Source organism: Humulus lupulus, chromosome 6 (genome assembly GCF_963169125.1).
Source record: "Humulus lupulus chromosome 6, drHumLupu1.1, whole genome shotgun sequence".
NCBI lineage: Eukaryota > Viridiplantae > Streptophyta > Magnoliopsida > Rosales > Cannabaceae > Humulus > Humulus lupulus.
Window position 1 is genome coordinate 40,313,028 of NC_084798.1, and position 21,382 is coordinate 40,334,409.

A 21,382-nucleotide genomic window follows, 5' to 3' on the forward strand; every position below is an offset into this window, starting at 1 on the left:
CACCTATACACTCTTTTGAGTCAATCATCCATAAAACCCAGTTTCGGTCCTGAGACTCATAGTGCCTCTGTTGCACACTCTGGTAATTTTTCTTCCACCTCCAACACACCATGGATCATCGATTTGGGCGCCACTGATCACATGACAAGTTTACCACATTTGTTTGATACTTATTCTCCATGTTCCACTAAATCTAGTGTCACAATTGCAAACGGCACCCATTCTCCTATCATTGGAATAGGCACTATTAAATTATCTGCTGACCTCATTCTTAAATCAGTACTTTATGTTCCTTCTTTGAAATGAAATTTAATCTCTGTCCAAAAATTAACCAGTGATAATCATTGCTTCGCTAAATTCATGTCAAATTCTTGTCAATTTCAGGATCTATCATCGGGGAGGATGATTGGCAGTGCTAGGGTTCATAACGGACTTTATTTATTTGAAAGGTAACATCCAGTTAACGAGCTCTCTTCTCTACTACGTTTGGGTTCAAAATATATTTCTAATTCTTGTTCAAGTTCATCGTTTGTTTCAAACTCTATTTCAAAAACAATTATGTTATGGCATTGTCGACTTGGGCATCCAAGTTTTTTATATTTAAAACACTTATTCCCATCGTTTTTTATAAATTAGAATATTACTGATTTTCATTGTGATATTTGTCAATTTGCCAAGCACACACGAATTTCGTTCCCTCACAAAATATATACACCTTCCAACCCATTCTCTCTGATTCATAGTGACATATGGGGACCTTCCAAGGTCAATACTTCTCATGGTAAGCGATGGTTTATCTCTTTTATTGATGATCACACACATCTCACTTGGGTCTATCTTCTTAAAAGTAAGTCTGAAACATGCCACATTTTTCAGAATTTTCATCAAATGATCCAAACACAGTACCAAACATCTATAAGAATACTCTGTACCGACAATGGTACTGAATATTTCAATACCACTCTTGGTCCCTATCTTCTCAAAAATGGGATTGTCCATCAAAGCTCGTGTGTTGATACTCCGCAACAGAATGGAGTTGCTGAACGCAAAAATCGCCATCTCTTAGAAGTAGCTCGTGCTCTTATGTTCACTATGCATGTCCCTAAATATCTTTGGGGCGACGCTATCCTTACTGCTGCTTATCTCATTAATCGTCTCCCTAGTCGACCCCTTCAGTTCAAAACACCATATTATGTTCTTCAATCTCTACATCCTCACATCTCTACAAATACTCTACTTGTTAAAGTATTTGGTTGCACTACTTTTGTGCATGTTCACTCCCACCTAGAGCTGTAAATACGGGCCGGGCTTTTGAGCACGGCACGAAACCGGCACGAGCCCGGGAGGCACGAGCACGACACGGCACGAAAAAATATGGGCTTGGGCCGGCACGACACGAAAAAATATGGGCTTGGGCCAGGCACGGCACGACACGGACTTAGCACGGCACGGCACGACAAGCCCGAAGGCACGACACGAAAGCACGAACAAACTAGCCCGAAAGCACGACACAATAAAAAACCCGATATTTTGACATTAATAATCATAATAAATTTTTATTTGTCAATAATTAATAAATTAAAATGATAATATATGTCTTATTTTTCTCAATGTTTATATTTTTATAATTATATTAATTTATTTTAAGATTTGTTAGTTAAAATTTTAGCATTTATTAGTAGGTATTAAAATTCTAATAATTATCTTTGATATAATTTTGTGTAAAATATTGTTAAAAAGTATATAAAAATATCTAAAATTATAATTTAAACAAAGAAATGTATTTGGTTTGGTGGTAAGTCCATTGATGGTTCAATTCTCCATCTTCAAGTTTTTTAGCAAAAAAAAAGTGGGCCTAAAAGTGGGCCCAAATTTGGGCCCGAATATAGAAAGTGGGCCGGCCCGAATAAGGAAAGTGGGTCGGCCCGATTTGGGCCCAACACGGCACGAGCACGGCATGATATGGGCCGTGCCCATGGGCCGTGCTGGGCCTACTCTTTCAAAAATGGGCTGGCCCGACCCGGCACGAATTGAATATGGGCCGGGCCCGGTCCAGCACGAATTGAATATGGGCCAGACCGGGCCGGGCCGGCCCACATTTACAGCTCTACTCCCACCATCGGAGTAAATTTGATCCTAGAGCCATTAAGACTGTGTTTTTGGGTTACTCTCCTACCCAAAATGGTTATCGGTGTTATTGTCCCATCACCAAAAAAACATTCATCTCATGTGACGTCACATTTTTCGAGGATACTCCTTACTTCACTCCCACATCGCTTCAGGGGGAGTCCAACCATCACCAGCAAGAAGCTCAGTGGTCTTGGGGGTTAGAATTACCCTTAACAACTCTTTTTCCATTTACCTCTTCCACTCCACTTTCTTCTGAACCAGATATCCAGACTCTCCCTCCTGAACAAGAAAATCCACCAACCTCTCCTAAAAACACTGAACCAGAAAGACATCCTCAAGACCAAAACATATAGAAAGAGATTCGGGTGTATTCCAGGAGAAATAAACAAGTTATGAATCCTCAGCACAGTCAAACGCCCAATCCGGTGATGGAACCGCTTCCCTCAAAAGATCCAGGTATTCTCCCATCTAACAAACAGTCAGATCTAGATATTCCTATTGCATTAAGGAAAGGAACCAGATCATGTACCCAACACCCCATTTCAAAGTTCATTTCTTACTCAAAATTGTCATCTCCATTTAAAGCTTTCACCTCGAATTTATCAAATGTTGTGATTCCCAGGAATATCGAAGAAGCTCTTGATTCTCCTCAGTGGAAAGCAGCAGTGCTTGAAGAAATAAGAGCACTTAAACATAATGGAACGTGGAAATTAGTAGAGTTACCACCAGACAAGAAGGTAATAGGGTGCAAATGGGTGTTCACCGTCAAATTCAATGCAAATGGATCTATTGAGAGGTACAAAGCTCAGTTAGTTGCCAAGGGGTTTACTCAAACTTATGGAATTGACTACACGGAAACATTCGCTCCAGTTGCCAAACTCAACACTATCAGAGTTCTTCTCTCACTAGCGATTAACATGGATTGGGAATTACATCAGCTTGATGTAAAGAATGCATTCTTGAATGGGGAACTTGAAGAAGAAGTGTATATGAGTCAGCCTCCGAGATTTGAAGAATCTCTCAAGACAACCACAGTTTGCAAACTAAACAAATCTCTCTACGTCTTGAAACAGTCACCCCGAGCATGGTTCAATCGTTTGCTGAAAGTTGTCAAAGGGCTTGGATACATACAAGGCCAAACTGATCACACTCTCTTTGTCAAACACTTAGGAAGTGGAAAAATTGCGGTACTAATCGTATATGTTGATGACATAATTATCACTGGTAATAACATTGAGGAGATAAACTCAATCAAAGAAATGTTGGCAAAGGAGTTCGAAGTCAAAGATCTCGGTGCTCTCAAATATTTTCTGGGTATGGAATTTGCTAGAAGTAAAAAAGGTATTTCCGTGTCCCAGAGAAAATACACTCTAGATCTTCTGAAGGAGACAGGAATGCTCAGAAGCAGACCAAGCAAAACTCCAATTGAGCTCGGAGACAAAAAGAAAATGTTTGAAGGAAGTCCAGTTGACAAGGGGAAGTACCAACAGCTGGTAGGAAAACTCATCTACCTCTCACATACTAGACTCGACATTACTTTTTCAGTGAGTCTAGTCAGTCAATACATGCATGATCTGTGTCAAGGACATCTCAATTCAGTGTATCGAATTCTGAGATATCTCAAGCAAACTCCAGGAAAGGGTCTTTTTTTCAGGAAGACAACTGAGAGAAAGGTTGAAGTGTTCACAGATGCAGACTGGGCTGGTTCAATTGATGATAGAAAGTCTACATCTGGATATTGCACAATGGTATGGGTGAATGTAACCACATGGCGAAGTAAGAAGCAAACTGTGGTTGCAAGAAGCAGTACAGAAGCAGAGTATAGAGGCATGGCTCATGGAGTGTGTGAAGCTATATGGATCAAACGTCTACTAGAAGAATTGAAGATTAAATATGAAGCCCCTATTCAGCTCTACTGTGATAACCAATCTACTATCAGCATTGCACATAACCCTATACATCATGACAGAACCAAACACGTAGAAGTTGACCGTCACTTCATCAAAGAAAAAATTGACAGAGGAGTTATCAGCATTAGATATGTGCATACTAATCAACAGCCTGCTGATATTCTCACAAAGGGACTATCTGATCAAACATTTGATTTTCTTGTAAACAAGCTTGGACTCATCAATATCTATAGTCCAGCTTGAGGGGGAGTGTTGACAGTTAGAAGAAAATAAGGTTTTTAATGTTTTGATCTTTGGGATTCCTGGGAATAGGAATCGGTTGCTATTTCTGTATTTAATGTAATTATTTCTGTATTTCCTATATATACCTCTAGTCCTAGGTTGTACAAAATCATCATTGAATAGAACTATAGTAAGAAACATTTTTTCCTCACCATTTCTTCATTTTAATTTTTAAATTAAGTTGTACTATTTCTATATTCTATGTGCTACTCCAAACAAAGGAATTTCATTCAATTAAATAACCAAAAAACAAAATGATATTCAGAAAAAGTTTTCACACTTAATTATTTTCACATGGGTTGTTAGTTACCATTATTATTACATATAATAAAAATAGTTTTTAGCCTTGAGTTGTGAGCATTTTTGGCAACTTGGTCTTATTGAAAGAAAATAAATATTTCTAAAAGGCAGACATATGTAGAGTTTTTTTTTTATTTTTAGAAAAATAGAAGTGCCATTAGAAGAAAAACAAGTCTAAGAAGTTTCTCCGGGAAAGAAATAGAAACCTACTGAGCCTTCTAACTGAAGAAAATACCATAAAAGTTCAGCTTAGTATTAGAGAATAATAGTAGTATTATGTCTACCCTTTTATACTTATATTCCTAATAAGTTCATTTATCCTATCTTTCTTCTTTGGTATAGTTGTGCATATTTTTCTAGCTTTTTCATGTTGTTTTTTATTTTAATATAAAGGATGGTGGTTGTTTTGTTGATTTTCTTTCTATATTTTCTTCAAGGAAGTTTATTTTTTCTTTACTTATCAACGATTTATTTAAATATATATGTATTAGGAACCAACCACATAGGAAGAGTTAGGATCTATCTTTGCCCTAATTTGAAATGGAATTCTGGGTAGATTGTCTCAGATTAGTGGCGAGGCTAGCTAAATTAGCTGAGTTCCTTCGATAATAGATACAAATGTTAAAGCATTTAAATTTAGTGTGTAGTCAGTTTAATCTCAATTAGATATTGGCCTTTCTTTAAAATTTTATTTTTGATGTTGACTTTCATTTTCTAGTAGGGTGTTGCTGAATTTATGTTTTGTTTACATAATTAAAATTTTGGGGATCTTATTTTTATAGGAGGAGGTTTTGAGGCTTAAATATGGAAGAGTTGATGTAGTTCCAACTAGTTGGGTGATTTTGGATTCCCTTATATATCTTAAGAATTAGCACCATTATGCTTTGTTATTGATTTGGTTTATGTCTATTAGAGAAGGGAGTTTTAAATTAGACAATTAGAACTTTTATCTCCCTAGAGAATCTTCTTAGAGAACATACTTGTAAAAAGAGCTTAGGTACATACTTTTTCTCTCTGCAATTTTTCAAGTCTGACATCTAATTCTATAGCACATTTGAGTTTTGTAGGTACCTTTCCTGTGAAACTCTCACCCAAAAATATGTACTTGTCAAAGTTGTTTCTTGCTTCTCTCAACTCTTCATAAGAGAACAATCTACAGAGTGGGGCTCCTTGTGTTCCCAGCTTGGCTGCTTGGGAAATAAGCCCTGAAAGTAGAAAGATAAGAGACCCTTTGTAAAGATGAGGTTTTAGGTGAGAAAATTAAAACAAAGTAAAAGAACAAAATTTACAACTTACTGGCATTTGTAACAAGTTCAGAACAAAACACTGATGGTGACCAAAGACTCACTCAAACTCAGAGAGGAGAGTGACCAAAGATCTTCAACTAAAAAAGAAGAACATTAGTAAGGAGAAAGAAATAAAGTAGTGAGTCCTAAATATAGTAGTTATATTGAAGTGCCCTTAAGGGAAGCATCTGATGCCTTAGAAGTCCAAGAATAAATAGTCACAACAATATTAAAAGGTCTAGAGGAATGGAAGGACAAATAACTGTTAGATGAACTTTTATATTTTAAGAAAGAAAATTATATGAGATTATAGTTCATCTAATCATACAGACATAACCTTTAGCATAAACATAATTACATTAACTAGTTAGAGAGTATAGTTTTAGTTTGTACTTGGAACTGTCGGTCACCACTAGTACAATTACAACATAATGATAAAAAAAAATGAACACATACAATATAATCATAATATCAATAATATATTTAATACTGATTAGATTGGGATACAAGATAAACAAAATAGAAATAAAGATGAATACAACCAATTATTAAAAATTTCCTAACCAAGATTCGGAGAATAAACATGGAACATAATGACAGAAATAAAATAAAGAAAATAAAAAAACAAGTATAAATTTTAAGATCCTGACCTGAGAATACACCTGAAACAAAGATTTAATTCGGATCACAACAATCCGAGGTAATTGTGGAAGTAGACCATGAGTAATATTGTTCCTTTCCCCCAAGTATACCAAGTTGATAGTATACATATCTCAAACTCAGATTGAGTAAGTACCTCAGAAGCCTTGAGTATCACTTGTTGAAAAGAGACATCAAATAGCACTCCTTGCAGAAATTCGAAGCGTAACAATCTCCAAATCTTCCTGACCCCATAACACCAAAATATAGCATGACCATTAGAATCTCCAGGACAACCACATAGAGGGCAACTTGAATTAGGTAATACTTTTGTATTTTAAAGCTCAACTGGATAAACGTTTATTTGATTTTATGAAGGTTTTTATGAAGAAACGTTTCATTCCCTCCTCAATGTCATTCACATTTGTTTTAATATCAGCAATATCTTTTTTCATTACAATATTATCTTCTTTGATTTCCTGAAAAAAAAATTAGAAGGGCAAAAATATATAATGAACAACACAGAAAAAATAAAAATATATAAGAAATTGTAAACAACATATTTTCAAAATGCAAACTAGACCAAAAACAAAAACAAAGACATAAGTTGGAAACAATAAAAAACGAACCTTCAACAAAGAAATAACTTCTTCATTAGAACTACTTGAAGTAGAACTTTTTCTCTTTTTGGTTTTCGAATTATGATCATCTTCTTCTCTCCCTCTTTTAGAAGCTGAAGAGACACAAAGCATAGCATGATGAAATGAATTTCTCTCATCATTAGAAAAGTTTAAAGGAGCATAAACCTATACATAAAACAAAATAAAAAAATTAATACAACAATTCTAAAAAAATAAGAGAAAAAGTTAAAAAAAAAATAAAATAAAATAAAAACAAATTTTTTACCTTTGATCTTTTAAAAACTTTTTTCCAAATTGTCTTTAAATGACAACTCTTCTTCCCTGTCTTCCAATTCAAAATTCTGGGGAACTTTGAACCAACATAAATAGCAAATGATGAGGCCAACAAAGGAATAACCTCAAAACCCCAAACTTGGAAGGCTATAGGGAAGCCGCATAGCTCATATCCTGTCTTCGATGAATCTAGGGCGCTTGTGAGGTATTTTATAGTTTCGTTAAAAGATCGGCGACCCCAAAGATATGCCTCAAACTTTTGATCATCATCAACTAAACTCATGACAAAATTGTCTACTAACCTATCTCATCTTTTACTACCTAATATATTTTTCACAATATATACTTTAACTAATTTAACAACATCCTCAGCATCAATATCTATTTTTCTAAATTTAACGAAATCTTTCAACTCATTTCTAGATATTGATGATTTTCCACTGAAATATTTAACAAGTAATCGATTATTATCATTGCTAACCCCCATATCAGCATGAATTTCATTACAATTTAAACTTATTATAATTATGAATTCTTCAATGCCAAATTTTGTTTTGTTACCTCTAAAATTTAGATGAAGCTCATTCCCATTAGAGCTACCATCCTCATGTAGAAGAAGAGAATGCATGATCATATGCGATGGTTCAAGCAATGCATCCAAATCTAGAATGAACCCAAGGCAAGATTGTTTTAGCAGTTGTACTTCTTCATTACTGAGAAAACTTTGAATGCATCTAATATCACTCCAATAGCATTGAGCTCGAATATTAGAATGCACAAAAAGTAATTTATCTTCATTTAAATATTGCACAAATGAAAAAACATATGTTAATTATAGAAAGAAGTATTAATAGCAACAAAAAATTAAGAAAAATAAATAAATTTACAGATGATAAAACTTTTAAATACGTAAAAAAATACTTACTTGAAACATATCGTTTGATTTTGGATGAACAATTGATAATGTTTCTTATCTTTGTTAATTGAAGATTTGGAAGACATTTCTGAAATATGCATAAACAAAAATAAACAATTAATAAATAAATAACAATAATAATAAATATGTATCTAACATTACTGATTAAATAATGCTCAATCAAAACAACTGTTATGAAACATAAACAATATTAAAAATTTGATAATTAAAAATATCAAAATTAAACCACATGCACAAGAATTCATAGAAGGACATACAATGATTTGAGCTACTCAATTATTCTTTATTTTGCATAATAAAACTACTTGAACAAATGAATAGTAAGAAACAAGTATTCATAGACAAAATGTTCATATTTTTCAAGACCTCAGCTTGACCATTCATTTCGGAAAAGGTAAGAAAACAACATTACCTAATGGTCAAAGACTTAGAATTAATTTTAGTGTGTATCCAAAGGCAAATTTTAGAGTCCAAAAGAAAGTGTGTATCCAATACAAATAATGGAATAACAAAACATCCAAAATGATGAGAATTTTTTACTTGCATCAAATTTTGTGTTTGATCAAAACTCAAGGGCATGGAAAAATTATTTGTCCCAGCTTCGAAGCAATTATGATTTTTTATTATCTTATGCCCCCTCTAAATTTCCCCATATAGGTAAAGCAAAGCAACACATAAGTAAGAAGAACAACAACAAAATATATATATATGCAATCTCTATCTTGTCGTGGAGATTAACCACCAAATCATGAGCATGATCACTAACAATTGTACAATCAATTAATGTGCAGTATTAATATATGTTCTAATCACTTAATATATGCCTCTCCCTATTCGTTTTCTTCTTCTTATTTTGTTGGTTTCATTCAAGTATGGGTCTATGTATTAGACAGTATTGAGGGAAGGGTTTTTAGTGGTTTTATTTTATTTTTCTTGGGAATGGGAGAGGTTTTTTTTGACACTAGCAAAGCAAATAAGCAGCAGGAGGTTGGGTGTGTGGCTAGGACTAGATTCCTTTCCATAGAGGCATTAACAGTCAAACATGGATGACAATAAAGGACCCACTTCTAACATGAGCAAGACAAGGAGTGAAGAAGATGAGGAGTTGAAAGTCACAACAGGCATTTTATTATGTTTGTTTCCCACCTAAAGTTGAAAATAGAAGTTGGAAAATGACTTGGGTAAATACCTACTAATCTAGTCTAAAAAGCCTCACCCCAAACCCCTCCACAACTACCAAAAAAAAAATCACTAATCTAGTAATCTTGGGAAAGTTTTAAGGAACCAACAGACACATTGTCGGTGCGGCAAACTCTGAGTCAAAATCTTCTACTAGAGAGTTGAAAAAATCATCCGAGGTTGTTAAAGAAGTTAAAAGGCTCAAAAAGAACCTCGGGCAATATATGAAGAACTGTTGTTCATGTTCTCTGGTAAACTGCAGCTGCAAATGTGATAGGGCAAGCAGGGGAAGCAGCGCAACCAACAGAAATGGAGATGTGCACTCAACAGCTTATGGCAGTAAGCATAATGATAAACCTGTCCTATGTGTATACCAGAGGAGACAACAGAAAATTTCATTCTTACCTACACCATGAATGTGTCCAGTTCAAATTTGTTGGTCAAACATCTTATATTAGACAGAGATGGCTGGAATATGGATTTACTCCAAATACATTTCAATGTGGTTGATCAAGAATGTGTTTGTTCTATTCCAATTAGCATATGTTTTAAGGATGATAGTTGGTTATGGAACTTTACCAATGACGACAATTACTCGGTTAAAAGCGGATACTCTTTGGCCACACATTTAGCTTTTGTTGTTCCATCTCCATCTAGAGCATTTTTTTTTTTTGGAATGGTGGAAAAAGATCTGGAAGTTACATTTACCAGACAAAAATTTACATTTTGCGTGGCGGGGCTTCCATGACATTTTACCTACGCCAGTTGAGCTTTAAAATACAAAAGTATTACCTAATTCAAGTTGCCCTCTATGTGGTTGTCCTGGAGATTAAATGGTCATGCTATATTTTGGTGTTATGGGGTCAGGAAGATTTGGAGATTATTACGCTTCGAATTTCTGCAAGGAGTGCTATTTGATGTCTCTTTTCAACAAGTGATACTCAAGGCTTCTGAGGTACTTACTCAATCTAAGTTTGAGATATGTATACTATCAACTTGGTATATTTGGGGGAAGGGGACAATATTACTCATGGTCTACTTCCACAATTACCTCGGATTGTTGTGATCCGAATTAAATCTTTGTTTTAGGTGTATTCTCAGGTCAGGATCTCAAAATTTATACTTGTTTTTTTATTTTCTTTATTTTATTTCTGTCATTATGTTCCATGTTTATTCTCCGAATCTTGGTTAGGCAATTTTTAATAATTCGTTGTATTCATCTTTATTTCTATTTTGTTTCTCTTGTATCCCAATCTAATCAGTATTAAATATATTATTGATATTAGGATTATATTGTATGTGTTCATTTTTCTTATCATTATGTTGTAATTGTACTAGTGGTGACCGACAGTTCCAAGTACAAACTAAAACTATACTCTCTAACTAGTTAATGTAACTATGTTTATGCTAAAGGTTATGTCTGTATGATTAGATGAACTATAATCTCATATAATTTTCTTTCTTAAAATATAGAAGTTCATCTAACAGTTATTTGTCCTTCCATTCCTCTAGACCTTTTAATATTGTTGTGACTATTTATTCTTGGACTTCTAAGGCATCAGATGCTTCCCTTAAGGGCACTTCAATATAACTACTATATTTAGGACTCACTACTTTATTTCTTTCTCCTTACTAATGTTCTTCTTTTTTAGTTGAAGATCTTTGGTCACTCTCCTCTCTGAGTTTGAGTGAGTCTTTGGTCACCATCAGTGTTTTGTTCTGAACTTGTTACAAATGCCAGTAAGTTGTAAGTTTGGTTCTTTTACTTTGTTTTAATTTTCTCACCTAAAACCTCATCTTTACAAAGGGTCTCTTATCTTTCTACTTTCAGGGCTTATTTCCCAAGCAGCCAAGCTGGGAACATAAGGAGCCTCACTCTGTAGATTGTTCTCTTATGAAGAGTTGAGAGAAGCAAGAAACAACTTTGACAAGTACATATTTTTGGGTGAGAGCTTCACAGGAAAGGTACCTACCAAACTCAAATGTGCTATAGAATTAGATGTCAGACTTGAAAAATTGCAGAGAGAAAAAGTATGTACCTAAGCTCTTTTTACAAGTATGTTCTCTAAGAAGATTCTCTAGGGAGATAAAAGTTCTAATTGTCTAATTTAAAACTCCCTTCTCTAATAGACATAAACCAACTCAATAACAAAGCATAATGGTGCTAATTCTTAAGATATTTAAGGGAATCCAAAATCACCCAACTAGTTGGAACTACATCAACTCTTCCATATTTAAGCCTCAAAACCTCCTCCTATAAAAATAAGATCCCCAAAATTTTAATTATGTAAACAAAACATAAATTCAGCAACACTCTACTAGAAAATGAAAGTCAACATCAAAAATAAAATTTTAAAGAAAGGCCAATATCTAATTGAGATTAAACTGACTACACACTAAATTTAAATGCTTTAACATTTGTATCTATTATCGAAGGAACTCAGATAATTTAGCTAGCCTCGCCACTAATCTGAGACAATCTACCCAGAATTCCATTTCAAATTAGGGCAAAGATAGATCCTAACTCTTCCTATGTGGTTGGTTCCTAATACATATATATTTAAATAAATCGTTGATAAGTAAAGAAAAAATAAACTTCCTTGAAGAAAATATAGAAAGAAAATCAACAAAACAGCCACCATCCTTTATATTAAAATAAAAAACAACATGAAAAAGCTAGAAAAATATGCACAACTATGCCAAAGAAGAAAGATAGGATAAATGAACTTATTAGGAATATAAGTATAAAAGGGTAGACATATTACTACTATTATTCTCTAATACTAAGCTGAACTTTCATGGTATTTTCTTCAGTTAGAAGGCTCAGCAGGTTTCTATTTCTTCCCAGGAGAAACTTCTTAGACTTGTTTTTTTTCTAATGGCACTTCTATTTTTCTAAAAAAAAAAAAAAAACTCTACATATGTCTGCCTTTTAGAAATATTTATTTTCTTTCAATAAGACCAAGTTGCCAAAAATGCTCACAACTCAAGGCTAAAAACTATTTTTATTATATGTAATAATAATGGTAACTAACAGCCCATGTGAAAATAATTAAGTGTGAAAACTTTTTCTGAATATCATTCTGCTTTTTGGTTATTTAACTGAATGAAATTTCTTTGTTTGGAGTAGCACATAGAATATAGAAATAGTACAACTTAATTTAAAAATTAAAACAAAAAGAAAAGTAAGATAAAGATTAAAACCATTAGACAATGTCACTTAATCACACTGAACTACACTCCTAACAACGATGTTTTTCATTTTTTCAAACTTTCACAAAAAGTTTGGAAATAATTTTTGAGACTGCCACCCACTACATCTATGTATATATATATACATATATACATATGTATTGCAAAGAAAGAATGATATACCAATCTCTTGCATTAGCCATCTTACTCTTTCTATGGCAAAATTTAAAACTTAGTAGTTTAAATTTAAAACATTAAGGTTTAAAAACACTTGGATTATATGTATGGCTACATAAATGGACTATAGCTACTCTCTTCCATACTAGTTTGGAATCCTATATTATGCTTATCTACACTATTTTTTGGAGTATAAACCATTTTCAAATGGATTACTTTTATCAAGCACATATCGTATGCTAAAATAATATACTCATGAGTAAAAGGGACATGACCTGTCATCTTATGCATATATAACCATTATAATTGCCTTGTTTTGTCAAGAAAAACAATATTTATGATGTCAAATGCTAAAAGAATTATATCATTTCCTAATTTAGACAATCAAATACATGGCCTTAGTTATCATGTTATTAATATAGCCACATAATAGTACTACTCTTATCTTCTTAAAAATTAGTAGAATCATTACCCCTATTTTCTAACACAGAACTATTCCATTTTCAAAGACATAACATAGCAAATAGAAACCAAAATAGACTAATAAATAATATTCCAAAAGAACAAAATAACTCCAAAATCTAACACTATCTATTAATTAAGTTATTAAAACTCTAACATTGTAGATGACAAAATGGCCTGAGATATTCCCATAAGGAAATCATGACTAATTTCCTATCACACACAATTTCAAAATAAACAAAACTTCGTGTCTATGTTTGCTTCAGTAAGACATTGCATACTTATAATATAAATAGGACCATTGGTTACCAACGCCAAAATCCAAAGGGTCGTTCTCTTCTTCACATAACACGAAACTCTTCTACATTAAAATAAATAAATAAATAAAACTCCATACGCAAACATAACAGATAAATTAAAGTAGAAATTAACCTTAGGGGGATAACTTAACAATGATCACACAATATAAAATGATTTTGATAAAATAAATAGTTTTATAACATAAACCAATATTTTAGATCAACACACATATAATTAGACAAAACGTTTAAAAATACATCAAGAAAACATTAATATGCACTTTTAAGTTTCTGGGATTGAGTTTATAAGGAGCAAAGCAAGATTGAAAGCTTGAATGATACTAGCTGTGAAGAACCAACAAACAAAAGAACAAACACATACTAAAAGGGCAAAAGCTTCACTTGATTCAGACCAAATTCTTGACCCTAGAACAACCTCAAAATCATCTTGGAGAATAAGGAAGTACAACAAAGAGAGTTACAAGTAGTCTTGCTTTTATTACAGAAATGATGAGTCTCACAAATACCAAATATCTATCAATGTTTCTAATATAAAATTTACAAACAGTGTAGACTAGTGCTCATAACTAACTAAACTATACAAGAGTCCAAGCCAAAAATCCACTATAAGGGCGCTTATGGATAAAATTGATGACAATTTTGCAACTTTTGTTGCCTTAATAGTGATTTGAAGAGAAAATCATAAATCTTAATGGCTTGTAATTTACATTTTAAGGCTGGTGGGGTACACTTTAAGGCTAGTGGTTTATATTTTAAGGTTGGGGTTTACATTTTAAGGCTTATGGATTACATTTTAAAAGGTTGTGGTTTACATTTTAAGGATTGTAATTTACATTTTAAAGAGACGTGTTTTATATTTTATGCTTTGTAGTTTACATTTTAAGCATTGTGATTTACATTTTAAATGATTGAGGCTTAAATTTGAAAGGGTTGTGGTTTACATTTTAAAGGTTTGTGGTTTAGATTTTAAAGATGCATGGTTTAAATTTTAAAGGATTTTAGCCTAAAGGATTAAAACTTAAACATTGGGGATTAAATTTTGATGCCATTTAAGTTTAGTGGTTCATATTTTAAGCTATTTAAGGCTTGCGGTTTAAATTTTAAGACAAGTGGTTTAAATTTTAAGCCTTGTGGTTTAAATTTAAAGCTTAGTGGTTAAAATTTCAAAACTAGGGGTTTAAATATACTTGATTTATAATTTAAGCCTAAATGGATAAAAATTTATAAATTATAGTTTAAATTTAATGTCATTTAAGCCTTATGGTTCAAATTTATAAATTGTGGTTTAAATTTTAAGCCATTTGGTTTAAAATTATAAAGATTTTGTATTAGATTCACACATTACATTATATAGATTAAAAGATATTTTTATGATGTAAGCCTAAAGGATTAAAACTTAAACATTGTGGATTAAATTTTGATGCCATTTAAGTTTAGTGGTTCATATTTTAAGTCATTTAAGACTTGCGGTTTAAATTTGAAGGCAAATGGTTTAAATTTTAAGGCAAATGGTTTAAATTTTAAGCCTTATGGTTTAAATTTAAAGCTTAGTGGTTTAAATTTAAAATAATGCTTAAAATTTAAACTACAAGACTTAAAGTCTAAATCATATCCCTTTAAAATGTAAACCGCAACGCTTAAAATCTAAACCACAACTCTTCAAAATGTAAACTACAAAACTTAATATGAAAACCACTTGGCTAAAAATCTAAAACACGACCTATAGAGCATAAGGTTTAAAAACTCTATCTCATATTAGTCGCTTAACTTTTTAGCCACTCAACTTTGCATGCCCTTTTACAAGTCAATGAGCTTTTCAGAATTTCAATTTCTTTATTTTGAAACTCATTGCCCAATTTAGAAGTTCAATCTTTTTGTGGGGTTGATATTTAATGTGGTTTTGATGGGTGATTTAGTGTAGGGAAGTAAAATTGTGGTTGGCAATGGGTTGTGGTTGCTTTGGTGATTTGAATTGGGAGCCAAAGACTCCAGGTGAGATTAGTATATCTAAATGCTTAGTTGCTAAATTTCCAGTTTATCAGACAAGGGTAAATAAGCTAAAGCTTTAAAACTTTAGATTGGAATAGACTATATATGGTTGTCACCTAACCCAACAAAATATGAAACTATAACAAATTGTAGGTTCCCATTAGTGACTCCAACCTCACAACCCACATATCTAACCATTTGAGCCATCACTGTCAACATATTTTTCTTTTCAACAAATACACAATGAAAAGAAGTACTCCTATACATTCCCATGCACATATATATATACATAAAGCAAGACCAAAAGACACATTTAAAGGGAAAAAAAACTAACATCAATGAGAACGTTCATCAAAACAAAACAAGCAATGAAAACACTAGATAAGAAGGGAAATTATTCATTTGATTTTTAATGAGGACTTTCATCAAACAAATGGAGTGCAAAATATTAAACAAATCTCTTTTACATACCCCACTAGAAGATAAACTAGGTGAGATACCCTACTAGAAGATAAACTAGGTGAGTGTACAGTTGGCATTTTTTGTTTATGAATCAATGCCTCAAGATTCACCTCATCAATGATAGATTGCTCATTGTTGCAAACAAAATTCAGCTATAAAAATGACAGCACTAGATCATATAATGGTAAGGCAAACTACTCCTAACTCAAATGAAAGATAAAATGAGTTGAACTACTCTTATACATTCCATACACATAAATGTGTATACATAATACAAAACCAAGAGACAAATTTAATGAAAAAAATGAAAATCAATTAATATTTTCATCAAAACAAACACAAGCAATGAAAACACTAGACAAGAAGGGAAAATTTTAATTTGATGTTTAATGAGGAATTTCATCAAACAAATAGAGTGCAATATAGTAAACAAACTTCTTTTACATACCGATAAACTGAGAGACTACAAAAACAAAGCAAACTTCCAAAAATGGCTTTGAAATCGGTACAAAAACAAAGCAAGCTTCCAAAAAGATGATCTCGGCTCAGTCGTGGAAGAAGAAAATGAAAGGGCAATTGGTTCGATTGAGGCGCTGGAATGGTGGAGCACCGCCGGAGAGTGGGGAAGCTTGAAGGAAGTTTTGAGAAGAGGAAGATGGTCATCGATTTGAGGAGAGGAAGATGGTGATCGGCAGAGACAGCAAATATCAAACAGAAACTTTCAAAATAGAGGGAAGGTGAGGGCCCAAATATGAACAAAGCCCAATATTTCTTCCTTGCTCCGGCCCACCACAAAGGCCCAATTTCTACACTCGTCCAAATAGAAGTCTAAAACCCTACTGGTCTCTCCTCCTCCATTGTCTTCAATAGGCTGTTTTGAACCCACTGCGACTGAGTTATCCGCCCTCCATTGTAATTATGATAACGGCTATTTCATGGGTTCCGAAAGGAGCACCGAAACCAATCCCCTCTGTGGCTGATTTGCCTTCAAAAGAAGAAATTGAAGAACTCGTCAAGAGTGGTGCCTTGGAAAGAAGGTAATTTTGTTTCCGTGGTAGTTTTAATTCAACTATTCTTCTGAGATTTTCCAACTGAATTTATTCCGTTTTTTGTGATTTTTTCTAATCATGTATAGCGGGGATAGTGATGAGGATATGGATGGTGATCATAATGATAGTAGTAATCGTGGCGATGATGATGATGATAATAATAATAATGAGGAAGATGATGAAAGTGAGAAGCTCGATAATAAGCCTGCTAAAGCCTCAAAAGACGCTGACTCCGAGGCCAAATTTAAAGACATAACCGATGGATTGAAGGAGCTTGACATGGATAATTATGACGAAGAAGATGATGGTATTTTGTATTTCACTACCCTTAATTCTCCATTTTAGCTACGTGTAAATTTCTCTGAAAAACAAAACATGAAGATTGAAGAGAGCTAATGGTTTTTGTTTATATGGCTGGTGGGTTCAGGGATTGAACTATTTACCAAAGGCCTTGGAGACCTTTACTATCCAAGTAATGATGTTGATCCATATTTCAAGGATAAAGATGTAAGCGTGACGTTTTCATCATATGTGTCTGCATACTTATATAGCTTTCTCTAGTGGAGGGCTCTTGTTTATTTATTTATCTATATTTTCTCTGAAGGATGATGAGGATTCTGAAGATCTTGAGGATTTGACTATCAGACCAATGGATTCAGTTATAGTTTGTGCACGAAATGGTGATGATGGCAATCAACTAGAGGCATGTAGTTACTAGTTCAGCTCAATAATATATTCTTTGTCCTTCCTTTTCTATTGCTTTCACATTGAATTATTTTATTCTGTACAAATAGGTCTGGGTATGTGAGGAACCTGGTGATGGTGAATTCAACACTTATGTCCACCATGAAATCATGATCTTTGAATTTCCTCTGTGCACAGCATGGATGGATTGTCCGCTTAAAGGTGGAGATAGAGGTAATTATATGCATTTACCTTGGTGTTGTAGTTGTAGTTGGTGAGCACCAAGGAAAGATTATTTACTTTCTGTGTCAAGTTCCTGCTAAAAGCCATAATCTTTAGCTCTCTTAGTTAGGTGGTCATAATACATTTATTAATATACAATTATTTTATTATTAAGAGGAAGTATTATGTTATGAATCAGTTTTTAGTTGATTATTGCATCCCCATCGTGTCCCGTGGGAAGTTGATTGTATATATTTTTTTATTAGACTATGGATTAAATTGTTGTTTGTTTATCGTTAAATGTTTTCTTTGTGCTGGCAGGGAACTTTCTAGCTGTTGGATCAATGGAACCTTCCATTGAAATATGGGACCTTGACATAGTATGTTCCAATTTTTTCTTTATAGAGCAAAGATTGCTGGTTGTTAGTTTACTACTGGTGGAAGTGTTATTTTATTTCTTAGTAATGTTTGCTTTTTTCTTCAGATCGACGAGGTACAACCATGTATGGTATTGGGTGGCATTGCCGAGAAGAAGAAGAAAAAAAAAGGAAAGAAGGTTTGTTACAATAATACCTTTCAAGTTTTTCTCATCACAGAACATGAGTCTTCTCAAATTGGCCTGCTATGCATGTCAATGCTTTAGGGCTGACAACTTTGGGGTCACTGTATTTATTACTAATTATGACTTTTGCTTGGTAACAGATATTAGTAAAATATAAAGATGGAAGTCACACTGATTCAGTACTTGGTCTTGCTTGGAACAAGCACTACAGGTTTGCCATTTCTGCTTTACCGGATTGATCTGACTTTAACTGCCCTAAATCCTTTCTCTAATACGTGCATATGCTCTTGTAACTTACAGAAATGTACTTGCGAGTGCTAGTGCCGACAAGAAAGTAAAGATTTGGGATGTGGCAGCTGGAAAATGTGATATTACTATGGAGCATCATACGGACAAGGTAAGTACAGAGATGAATTAGAATTTGATGTGCTCAAAGATGGCTTTTAGTTTGAGTTTCTGTAAAGTAACAACTAACAAGCTTCTAGCATTTTTGAGAGATGCATAAATATATGCTCCAGATTAGAGTTTTCTGGTGATATCAGTTTTTCCATTTTGAGTTTTAATTTAACATATTGGTTTAAATAATTCTCAACAGGTTCAAGTTGTTGCATGGAATTATCATGCACCACAAGTTCTCCTCAGTGGATCTTTTGATCATTCTGTGGTTATGGTAAATTCTTTCTTGCATGCTAAATTACTAACTAAAACTTATTTTATGCACTTTGTTCTGTAGGTATATCTGTAATGTTTTGTGATAACAAGATTATTATTTATGAGTTCTAATGGGTCTTCTTTATTTACAATGGTTACGAATTGCAGAAGGATGGAAGGATACCATCACATTCTGGTTACAAGTGGTTAGTCGATTCTGATGTTGAAAGCTTAGCATGGGATCCGCACACTGAGCACTCATTTGTGGTTCGTGCTTCTGCTTCTTTTAGTGGCTTTATTTTAATAGAACTTTAATGAGAACAAAGCATGTTGAGTCATGATAGTTTTAAGATCTAATTTCGCATTCGTAAATGTATATATGTAAAAAAAAGTGTTCAGTAAGAGACTACAGTCACTAATAACTCTCTGTTATGTGTCGATTTAATTAGGTTAGTCTTGAAGATGGTACCGTGAAGGGATTTGATATTCGGACTGCCACGTCCAACACAGCTCCCGAGTCAAAGCCAAGTTTTACTCTTCATGCTCATGACAAAGCTGTTTGCTCAGTCTCATATAATTTGTCAGCTCCTAATGTACTTTCTTTTTCTCCTTGCTCATTTTGTGGGTTGATTTTTTTTTCTGTTATATTTATAAGTTATAACCTTCAAATTGTAATTTGGTCTTTATGGAATTTTGCAGCTTCTTGCAACAGGATCCACAGACAAAATGGTAAATGAAAGTTTTCCTCTCTCCACCATGTTGACTTACATTAGAGGCAGATTCTGATTGTTTCTTTTTTCTTCCCTTCCTTAACTGTCTGTTGATTATGTCATTCAGGTAAAGCTCTGGGATTTATCCAACAATCAACCCTCGTGCATTGCATCAAAGAATCCTAAAGCAGTAAGTGGTTTGGTAATTATTCATTCTGTTTGATTAATACTAGTTTGATGCTCACTCTGTTTCAAATGCTACTAGGGAGCTGTATTTTCTATTGCGTTCTCGGAGGACAGTCCCTTTTTGCTGGCAATAGGAGGCTCCAAGGGCAGAATGGAAGTGAGTTTTCATTTTACCAAATTTTATAAAATAAAAATTTGACTTTTTTTGCCGTATATTTATAAAAAATAATTGATATGATGGACATTTGCAGATATGGGACACATTATCTGATGCTGCAGTCTCCAGAAAATTTGGGAATCACAGCAGGCCGAATAGTCAGCCTGTGTCATAGTGCGATCAACCAACAAATGAACAAGGGATTCAACTACGATGAGCAGAGCTCTTGTTTTTCTTGGAACGAGTGAGCATTTCTTGTGTGTAGCTTTTTAAATCTTCACATGGTTTTTGGATTGTCTTCCTGTAGGAATCCTTGATACCTTGTATGCTTGTATAAGAATTACAAGAATTTTCAGGTACAAGGAAATGTCGTTGAGGACAGTGAATGGTTTTAAAGATCCCTTAGCCCTTGAGAGATCCCTTAATTCATAGCATCGGATCCCAGTTTTCATCATTTGAGAGAGGTTTCAAAGATTTTAGTTTTTTTTTCCTTTTTCCTCAAGGGATGATTAGGACTGTTGGGAAGTATATAAATTTTTACTGTTATTCTATCATCTTTTGATTATAAAATGTTTTATTATTACATGTTACAGACTTGGATACGCCCAATCAAAGCATTAACAATTTTGTTCAGTTAGGTCATGTTTGGTATGTTGTATTGTATTTGATTGATTGTATTGTAACATTTTTATTCAATATTATGTTTGATTTTAACTGTATTAAGATGTATTAATTATACTATTTTTGGCGAATAAATCTTTTATCAATATTAATTTTTCTCTAAAAAAGATTGAAAATTTACAGTTATATCTAGTATAAATGCCGATGGTAAATTTGTATTAATGCTAGGGATGTGAATGGAGCTGGGCGCGAGGATGCTTTTTTTTATTTACCGCCATCTTCTCTATTATTATTGCTTACTGTTTAATTTATGATGGGGCAGTATTGGAGAATTCTGTTGGGTGATGAGTTACCCATTGGG

The 21,382-nt window shown here is 33.4% G+C and overlaps 2 protein-coding genes across 3 annotated transcripts; one reads left to right on the top strand and one right to left on the bottom strand.

The window, feature by feature from the left end:
- Positions 1–6,891: 6,891 nt before the first annotated feature.
- LOC133785003 (uncharacterized) lies at positions 6,892–8,371 on the bottom strand. Its single transcript, XM_062224263.1, has 3 exons — positions 7,454–8,371; positions 7,177–7,353; positions 6,892–7,026 (listed from the first exon to the last, which is right to left on the bottom strand). The coding sequence occupies exons 1-3, from the start codon at positions 7,742–7,744 to the stop codon at positions 6,892–6,894; spliced, it is 603 nt and encodes a 200-aa protein (XP_062080247.1). The 5' UTR covers positions 7,745–8,371.
- An 8,652-nt stretch (positions 8,372–17,023) lies between these two features.
- LOC133782091 (uncharacterized) lies at positions 17,024–21,119 on the top strand. Of its 2 annotated transcripts, XR_009870337.1 has the most exons (17): positions 17,024–17,216; positions 17,315–17,535; positions 17,656–17,735; positions 17,833–17,931; positions 18,023–18,146; positions 18,456–18,514; positions 18,619–18,690; positions 18,837–18,907; positions 18,997–19,093; positions 19,292–19,366; positions 19,516–19,614; positions 19,797–19,940; positions 20,047–20,076; positions 20,185–20,247; positions 20,323–20,400; positions 20,495–20,644; positions 20,757–21,119. XR_009870337.1 is itself a non-coding variant. In XM_062221278.1 (16 exons), the coding sequence occupies exons 1-16, from the start codon at positions 17,098–17,100 to the stop codon at positions 20,573–20,575; spliced, it is 1,512 nt and encodes a 503-aa protein (XP_062077262.1). In that variant the 5' UTR covers positions 17,024–17,097; the 3' UTR covers positions 20,576–21,119. The 2 variants fall into 2 exon arrangements, 1 of the variants encoding a protein (XP_062077262.1); XM_062221278.1 differs by having other exon boundaries at positions 20,495–21,119.
- Positions 21,120–21,382: the final 263 nt, after the last annotated feature.